This window comes from Salmo salar, chromosome ssa12, assembly GCF_905237065.1.
Source record: "Salmo salar chromosome ssa12, Ssal_v3.1, whole genome shotgun sequence".
Classification (NCBI taxonomy): Eukaryota; Metazoa; Chordata; class Actinopteri; order Salmoniformes; family Salmonidae; genus Salmo; species Salmo salar.
Window position 1 is genome coordinate 84142182 of NC_059453.1, and position 9804 is coordinate 84151985.

Sequence of the window (9804 nt, forward strand, 5' to 3'; positions counted from 1 at the left end):
ACAAAAGAAGACTCAGCTGGTGCTGAAGATCATTAGTGGGCAGCAGCTGCTGGTGGATTGAGGGGAGTTGAGACATATCTGACAACCTCAATTGACCTCTTTTTTTATTGAACCTTTATTTAACTAGGCAAGTCAGTTAAGAACAAATTCGTATTTACAATGACAGCCTACACCAGCCAAACCCAGACAATGCTGGGCCAATTGTGCACCACCCTATGGGACTCCCAATCACAGCCGGTTGTGATACAGCCTGGATTTGAACCAGGGTGTCTGTAGTGACACCTCTAAGCACTGAAATGCAGTGCCTTGGACCGCTGTGCCACTCGGGAGCCCAAGGATACTGCAAGGCATTTAGTCATGTCACTCGTGTGTTGTATGTGAAGATGGTTCTTCATTGTTGTTGTTGATTTTGATATTGATTGCTGTAAGCAGCAGACAAGTGTGTTGGACGATAATGATGAGCATTGACCTGACCAACCTTTTAATGCAGAGGGCTAAATCAGGGTCACACGGTGTGTGATAGTCTTAAACAAATCTACAAAAGTATATATCACACACACATGGTTATGGGCTTAAAAAAATGTAGACACCTGTACCATGTCAGATATAGAGTTGAAATGTATTCAATTTTAAGTTTCCATCCCAATATTACACTTTATATACAGTACATAACAGAAGACTGAAATACTGTATAACAAAACTGTTTGACATAGAAACACTGGATTTTTGGCGTTTAGACAAAATGTATGTTTATTAATTATGAAATTCTAACAAATATTAATAACATTCCACCCATGAGGCAACTAGATCATTTGACTGCAGGAAAGGGATCTATTTCACAGCTATTTATCTTCTGTATTTTATTTTAACAAGATGCTCATTCAAGAAAGCATTTTGATGTTCTATTACATTTCTGTTGAATGAAAAGCACATAAAATGCTGTGGAAATGCAATCGAAGTTAATCGTCTTGTTCTTTCCCTGTACCATTGCAGGGTTCAACCCCATGTGGGAGGAGACCATGGTCTTCACCCTTCACATGTCACACATTGCACTGGTGCGTTTCCAGGTGTTTGACCATGATTATTGGACAGAGGACCATAGCCTTCAACAGCATGATGCCAGGTAAGGTAGCTGGAGATATTATTTCATGGAGTAATCAGGTCTCTACTTCATCAGACAGAAGACATTTGGATCGTCAGCATATCAAGTGTGGATACCAGGAGAGCAGCGGGAACTGCAGCATGTTGCTGACGCCTGCAAGCATAGACTACCTCCACAGAGTGGCTCAGAGTGAACCACTGAAGCGAGCTCACAGGGTGCAAATTCTGGAGGAGGAAATCTAGGGTGATTCTCCGAAGGAGGGGAAAAGGAAGGGCCTCCTCGTCTGCATGTCATCCACCCTCCAACTCTGGGGCATCCATCGCGTGCATCACAGCAACAAGCCCAGAGCCGGAGGATGTTTTTCAGTCATCTCAGCCACAAAGTCCAGAACCAGAGAGCCAAATGCAGCCGTTTCAGGCAGCCTAACCAGATCTGGAGGACCAGCCTGAGTCTTTCCATGCTTTTGAACCTGAGTGGCCAGACCCACCTGAGATTGAGGACAGAACAGGAAAACCATTGATAAAGCTTATCAGTGAACCTGCAGCCCAGGCTTTGTCAGAACATCTGAATCAGCCCCAACACCACACACAGCTCCAGCCCCTGCTCCACCACCAACCTCAGTCCTTGCCTCAGCCCCAGGCCCAGTTTCACCCTGAGGTCATTCTCCAGAGCCAACACCTACCAAATCAAATTTTATTTGTCACATACACATGGTTAGAAGATGTTAATGTGAGTGTAGCGAAATACTTGTGCTTCTAGTTCCGACAGTGCAGTAATATCTAACAAGTAATCTAACAATTCCCCAACAACTACCTAATACACACAAATCTAAAGGGATGAATGAGAATATGTACATGTAAGTATATGGATGAGCGATGGCCAAGTGGCATAGGCAAGGTGCAATAGATGGTATAAAATACAGTATATACATGTGATATGAGTAATGTAAGATATGTGAACATTATTAAAGTGGAATTATTTAGAGTGCATTATATAAAGTGACTAATGATCCATTTATTAAAGTGGCCAGCGATTGGGTCTCAATGTAGGCAGCAGCCTCTCTGAGTTAGTGATTGCTGTTTAGCAGTCTGATGGCCTTGAGATAGAAGCTGTTTTTCAGTCTCTCGGTCCCAGCTTTGATGCACCTGTACTGACCTCGCCTTCTGGATGATAGCGGGGTGAACAGGCAGTAGCTCGGGTGGTTCACATCCTTGATGATCTTTTTGGCCTTCCTGTGACATCGGGTGGTGTAGGTGTCCTGGAGGGCAGGTAGTTTGCCCCCAGTGATACGCTGTGCAGACCTCAATACCCTCTGGAGAGCCTTGCGTTTGAGGGTGGTACAGTTGCCGTACCAGGCTGTGATACAGTCTGACAGGATGCTCTCAATTGTGCATCTGTAAAAGTTTGTCAGGGTTTTGGGTGACAAGCCAAATTTCTTCAGTCTCCTGAGGTTGAAGAGGCACTGTTGCGCCTTCTTCACCACACTGTCTGTGTGAGTGGACCATTTCAGTTTGTCTGTGATGTGTACGCCAAGGAACTTAAAACTTTCCACCTTCTCCGCTACTGTCCCGTCGATGTGGATAGGGGGGTGCTCCCTCTGCTGTTTCCTGAAGTCCACGATCATCTCCTTTCTTTTGTTGACGTTGAGTGAGAGGTTGTTTTCCTGACACCACACTCCGAGGGCCCTCACCTCCTCCCTGTAGGCTGTCTTGTCGTTGTTGGTAATCAGGCTCATTACTGTTGTGTCATTTGCAAACTTGATGATTGAGTTGGATGTGTGCATGGCCATGCAGTTATGGGTGAACAGGGAGTACAGGAGGGGGCTGAGCATGCACCCTTGTGGGGCCCCAGTGTTGAGGGGCAGCGAAGTGGAGATGTTGCTTCCTACCTTCACCACCTGGGGGCGGCCTGTCAGAAAGTCCAGGACCCAATTGCACAGGGCAGGGTTGAGACCCAGGGCCTCCAGCTTGATGATGAGCTTGGAGGGAACTATGGTGTTGAATTCTGAGCTGTAGTCAATGAACAGCACTCTTACATAGGTATTCCTCTCCTCCCCTGTCAGAGTCAGACAGACCCTGGAGACCCCAGCCAGCCAATTCCCCTCCAGTACATTAAGGATCAAGGCCCGCTCTCGCAGTGTTCTACGGAAGCCGCACGCCTCGCCACTCTCCCCGGCGGTTAACCGCAGGGCTGCTATGCACTGGCAGCCTCAGATTCCTCCCCCCTTCCCCCAGAACCACCTCAGAACCATGGCAGCTATGGCCACCAGGTGAATCCTGTACCCAATGGCCTCTGCCTATCTGACAGTGACTCCAGCAGTGGTGGCAGTATAGACAGTCTGAGTCTCTAGCTCCGGCCCTCCCGTGTGCCAGTTGGTGAGCAGAGAGAAGTGGGCACCCTGTAGAGCCAGATAAACTCCCTCTTCAACCAGAAGATAAGGGAGATCTGCTGTAGTTCACCACTCTTTTTTGACGGTAAGAGTGAATCTTATTAGATTGTCTTATTGTATCCCAACTAGAGAGCATGCCATGCCAGTGTTAAATATGTATTCCTTTGAATGAGTCACAAAGTATGTGTTTAGTAGAAATCTGTACCTGTATGCTCCGATCATTCAACAGTACAAAATCGATGTTGATTGATGACCTGGAATGATAATGTTATTTGATGTGTTTTATTTACTCCATGTGATAGTAGTCAGCCATTACAAGAATCACAGCAGTGAGCAGCATTGGATTAAACATAGGAGTATGAAATACACTCTAAACATATAGCATTACCTTGCATGTATCTAGATTCTAGATGCATGAACAAAATGTACCACCGTGGTCTGTACTGTCAGCTACACACGCAGGATCATTACAGGAGCCCAAACAAGTTTATTAGTATAATTTAATCACCTACTTTTTGATGTGGGTATTTTGATTTTGCATCAAGATGCATGTATTGTAAATAGAATGTATTACCAAAGTGGTAAATAGTTCAGATTGAAACAGAATGGAATATATATTCATTATTAGACTGGTTTTATTGAAAGATGTGCCGTAACTTTTACATCAACATCATTCTATGACATAATGCTTTTTTATGTATGTTGAGTTCTATAATAACCAAAAAATTGAACTAACGGTTTTATAGTTTCGAAAGAAATGCGCAAAATGTGTGCTGCCAATTGTACAAAAACAGTTAGGTTTACTTAGTATCTACAATATGTAAATGTATAATCTACTTTGAAACAAATTTACTGCATCATACAATTAATAGCAGTAATCTGTTGTTCTCAGTATTTGTTCCGAACCAAAGTACTGAAATGTAAACTCTTTGAAACTGACAATTTTTCATAATTTACAGATGACTTGAATCTTCATGTTTAATTTCTATTTTTGCACTCCCCTTAAATATTTATAAATCAGTACACATTACATGTTTTGTAACAGTAAATATACATGTTGGTTTTCTCAGTAAAATGCTCTGCTATCATGTAATTATTTTGAAACATAGTACTTCAGTAGTATTGTTAATTGACTTCACTATGTTATGTATCACTCTGTTAATAAACATATATCATATAACAGTCTGGAAGCCTTTCTGATACACTCTGTCTCACTGTGGTAGATAGTATTGAAAATGAAAATAAGTATACAAGCCATGATTCATGTCAAGACCTGCATGGAGACATTTGCTTTGTCAGGCTGTATATATTATCATATACTATCATGTCTCCTCATGCTTTTTCTTTGTCTGTGGTTTCCTCACTTCTCTTCTCATTGGTGGTGGTGCCCCTGAAACGCTGACTCAGTTCTTCAGACAACACTGTGCAACATGATTTCTGTGGGGAGCAAATTGTATGGATGTTTAGAGAGATCTTGACCAGGCAATCTGCTTATCCATTCATATGAAATATTCACACAATGCACCAGTGTTAAACCAGCAGTGACTAGCTCACCCTCTGCTCCCCAGCACCGCTCCGGGACTTGGCGGTGAGCTCCAGGACAGCCAGCAGCACCCCCAGTCCCAGGCCAAGGACCAGCACCAGAAACATGCCCTTCAGGCTGTGGGGCTGCAGGGAGGAGGCCTTGGCTGGGTTTGCCATGCAGCTGCTGGCCCACCACTTACTGCGCAGGTAGGACAACTCCCCTGCCTCACTCAGCTGCAGGATGGCCACGCTCAGGTTCTTCAGCATGGGAGAACCTGAATGACACAAACAGTACCATTTGCAAGTCAGCTGGCTTGTTGTCATAAGGTCATAAAATCAGCCATAAGCCAATATGTGGATTGCATGAGTATCTGGGTGCCTTGCTATTTTGAGTACAGGAACAGTTTTTAAAAGTTTCAGTCAATATGTGTTGTATGAGATCTCACTATCGGTCTAGACTACATGGCTCACCCAGGGTGCCTGCAATGCTGTACCCTCTCATGCCGATGACCTCATGGACACGGATCAGCTCACAGTGACGTGCCACCGCCAAGTCCAGTGACACAGACTCTCCAATGAAGGCAAAGTTGCCCTCCTTTGCCCGGCGAACACCCTCATCCATTGACGGCACAAAACTCTTGGTTCTTTCCATGTGCTCATAGATCTTGCGGTAGGTTGGGTTATTAGAGTTCTACACCAAAGAAAAGAAAAACCACAGACAGAGAGGAAGAGAAAGTCAGTATGCTGCTGAGAGAACTGACAGAACTGAGACACTGACGTGAATCTAATCCTTTGATGGCAAAGAGTGAAGGGAAAAGGAGGGATATAGGAGGGCCGGGTGTGGCGGGGTACACTGGCCTAACCTTGAAGTAGGCAAGCGTAGAGGAGCCAGACAGGGTCCCATACTCAATTCCTTGCTGGTTGGCCAGGTCCTCAAACCCTTTCACCATCAGTGAATTGGAGTCTGAGCCCTGAGAGGTGCTGAGGTTGGAGAAATAGCAGGCCAAGAGGACCAGACCAAACAACCACCAGGTGCAGCAGATAATACGTCCTGATAAAGCTTTGGGGTGTGGACCGGCACCTGAGAATAAGATAAAGGAATACTAAATCAGAACACCAAACCACAGACCCATATAAAGCTCCTCCTAAGCTCTTATGTTGTACTGCTGTGGGTAAGCTATTGGTTGAAATGCCTGGTTAAATCCCTGTTAGTTACCCTGTAAAGTGAGGGCTCCAGCGGTGTACCACAGACTGTGGCTGAGAGTGAAGCTGTTTTTCTCAGTCTGGGGTTGACTCCACTCACATGGGCTGAGTCTGTGTTGAAAAAGTTTTGTGTAACCGTCTTTAAATTCTACTTGTAAAAGGCTCCCGTCAGGCACATGATAAATGTATTTTCTGATGAAAGTTCATCACAATAACAACTCACCTGGCTACTATACAGAAGCAGACAGCAGTCCCCAGGTATGCAGCGAGGATCCCCACCCAGGTATCTACTGAGAAGGGGGTAAGGAAGTCAAAGAAGCCAGCCTCTTCTGAGATGTCTTTCCTCAGGAGAATACTGATGCCTGTCTGCATGAAGGGTTTGGTCATCCCCACAGCCTTCTCCCGGGCAGCAGTTAGGGTCAGAGGAGCAATCGCCAGGTCTGCCTCCTACAGGGATAAGAATATATATTAATATTTTATGGATTGCACATTATACATTTGCTTTTTATCTGCATTAATAACATCACACATGGTTATAGTCACATCTGTACAGTATCTATCATAAGCAGATGTGAGTAGATTTTTTTGTACTATAATCACTTATGTATGAAAATGCTAGCTTTACTCACCCCTCTCACCACCTCACCGATCATCCCGTTCCAGGCCCCACTCTCATCCTGCCTGCCATAGGACCCATCTTTCACCAGGTGCACATTGTATTTGAAGCTCAGTTTCTTGGCCAGTTCAGACAGCAGGTCCATGCAGTACCCTTCCAGCTGAGAGCCTTTGGACATTGTGTATGGATCTTGCTGAAAGATGGGACACAAAGGAACTATTCTGATGTAATCATATTTATACAGCAGCAAATGTCTTGAATTTGAGTATAAAATGCTTTCAGGCAATAAAGTATAGTGTCAGAAACAGGTATCGTACTACCTTTATTGTAGTGATTGTCAAGTCTGGTCGCACTGATAAGGGAAAAAAGATAGTAAGATATAGAGGTTATCTTGATTCAGAGCAGCCACATCCAAATGAAGTTGTATTTGAACATGTCCAACTACATCTTTAGTTAAATCAATTAGGATTCGCAGCATCTCCAACAGTGGAACATTTTGAGTGCTTTCTAAGAGCATCAATGCATCAATACATAATTTCAATTGAATAAAGGCATATACACATGAGGACAACAACATACATGCTGACACATTGAAGAGACAGAGGAGAGGGAACCGGCAGCAGACTTTAGCAGAACTTCCCTATCGGCATTGAGATATTGCCAAAGTGTCTTTCCAGTCCCAGTGGTTTAACATCACTGAGTTTTTCTTTCACTCTGAGTGCAATTGGAGTGCCTTCCAAATTTAGCAGGCTGAATCAAAGAGCTCTTTGTGCTGTGGCCTTCTTTAGGCCTTATACCCTAAGTCAGTGACCCCTTTGCAGATAGTGAGGGTGAATGTGGGGGTGCATTGATGCCTTCTTTCTCATCACCACTGGTTTCCGGCATCCCAGAGATCTGGCCACTCTCTTTTCCCTCTTGAAAATGTTCAAAACCCCCAAGATCTATTTATAGCCATAAACCAGTTAGTGAGTTAATTCAAGCCATCACAAAGCCATGGCACTATGGGGTGGGAGGGCAGTCAAAGAGTATCAAAAGCCTTGATTCAGGCTAAGGCCTCAGGACTCCATCAATACCATAGGGCGATCCTGACACACACATCAGCTCCTCCTATTCAAAATATGACACACATACAAGCTCTCAATGGCCCTGTCACTATTTGGCTACAGTTAAACACAAGGATTTTTGTGATCATGTCAGCTGGCTCTCTTCTTTTTCTATCAGAGTGGGGTATGGTGTGTGTGTGCCAGACAGGATGCGGCCCCTCACTTTGATGCCATGCCCAGCTGACAGTCTCCCCATTTATGACTAGTCAAGGCCTGAGAAACTATACCACGTCAAGCAGAGAGGACATGAGGAGTCTGGCACCAAAATGAGCATATCCACTGTCACACTGCCACCAGACAGTACAACGACTGGTCAAACAGCTAAAGAAAAACATCTAAAGCACAGATACAGTATGTCATTTTCACATGAGTCAGTCTGAGTCCCAGTTTGTTTGTGTCATCATGCCAACAATAGGTGGACTTCCATAGGTTTCAAATTAAATGGACCTCAGCTGCCCGAGGTGCCCACACTGACTGATTTTGGACTATTTTGGTTATATATTTTTCACACAAATGTCAGTGAGCCACTCACTCAACATCTTTATAGGCCCTATACATTTCATTTTTAATTGTTGGATAATAATAATCAAGCAGTACATTTATGGGGGAAATGTCTCCTTTGGGTGTTAGGGGGCCCATCAACAGAATTTTGAAATGGGCCCCCAAATCGCTATGTCCGCCCCTGATACCAACTCCTTGTCACTCATTGTCATACCAAACAAATCTGCAGTGTTCTGCTCCAGCTCTTTAGAGGTTATTAACAATAGAATGTTTTTGCTGTAACGCCAGACAATAACAGCATTGGTAAGAGCACAAACAGATCTGGGACAAGGTTACGGTGAATCCCATGCATGTCAAGATTCCTGTTTTATACAATTTTGTTTGCTTAAGTGACAGACAAACAGGCAAACCACTCACTGGGTTTCTAAGCACAGTAGGATGCATGTTAAACATTGCATTACCTGCAGCACAGCTCCCTGGGGACAGTAGAAGCACCACGGTGCACACTACAACACCCTCCAGCACCCTCATGGTTTCACCTTTGATCCTAATGATGTAAAACAATCAATGTAATTGATATTACAAACTATCAAATTCAGAGAACAAAAAAACTCAGGGAACAAATTAAGGAATACAATTGAACAGCTGACAAAAAATACCCTAGGTATGAAGCATGGACATATTAAATCTATGACAATAAACAAATGAAAAATATCTCCATACCTGACAGGATTGTTAGCTGTAAATTGAGTCTGCTGTGTTGAACCTTCCAACTATAATCTGATCCTGATGAACTAGGGCAAATGATGATGAGAAATATTCATCCCAACACAACATAGTTGTGATAACAGCCAATGGACTTTTTGTGGGTGGAGAATGAGATTTTAAAGGGGGGTGGGGGACAGACAAAGAGTTTGTTCCCTTTACAGGGACTGCGGTTGAAAATTAGCCGGCTGGCTAAAACCGGCACTTTTACTGAAACGTTGATTAATGTGCACTGTCCCTGTAAAAATAAAATAAACTCAATAAGTCACTTAATAATATGTTTGGAATGTATCACAGGTTGTTATAATTGAGAAAAAATCTTATAATCTGCCAAATTGCTTGTGACTGGTTTGAAGTCAGCCTCAGGTTCACACCTGTTTACAGAGCAAGGCTGTAGGCTCCTGAACAAATAATAAAGAAAAGGTTTTTAAAAAACCATTGACAAACGAAAGGGGGTGGGAATGTGTGTAGTGTAAACAGCAAAGGGAGCTGCATGGAGCTATTCCTCTTACATGTCTAACTCTTGGCTGCAGATATGTTGCCCCTTCATTAATCAATATCTATTTTGTTTGTATATGCAATAAATTGTGACAAGTTAAGT

General features: G+C 43.6%; 1 protein-coding gene across 1 annotated transcript; it reads right to left on the reverse strand.

Annotated features, from left to right (window-relative positions):
• Nucleotides 1-3759: 3759 nt before the first annotated feature.
• Nucleotides 3760-9315, reverse strand: LOC106565970 (probable glutamate receptor). Its single transcript, XM_014133687.2, has 10 exons — nucleotides 9162-9315; nucleotides 8900-8985; nucleotides 7155-7186; nucleotides 6848-7027; nucleotides 6442-6665; nucleotides 6232-6329; nucleotides 5879-6096; nucleotides 5487-5706; nucleotides 5046-5290; nucleotides 3760-4928 (listed from the first exon to the last, which is right to left on the reverse strand). The coding sequence occupies exons 2-10, from the start codon at nucleotides 8967-8969 to the stop codon at nucleotides 4824-4826; spliced, it is 1392 nt and encodes a 463-aa protein (XP_013989162.1). The 5' UTR covers nucleotides 8970-8985; nucleotides 9162-9315; the 3' UTR covers nucleotides 3760-4823.
• Nucleotides 9316-9804: the final 489 nt, after the last annotated feature.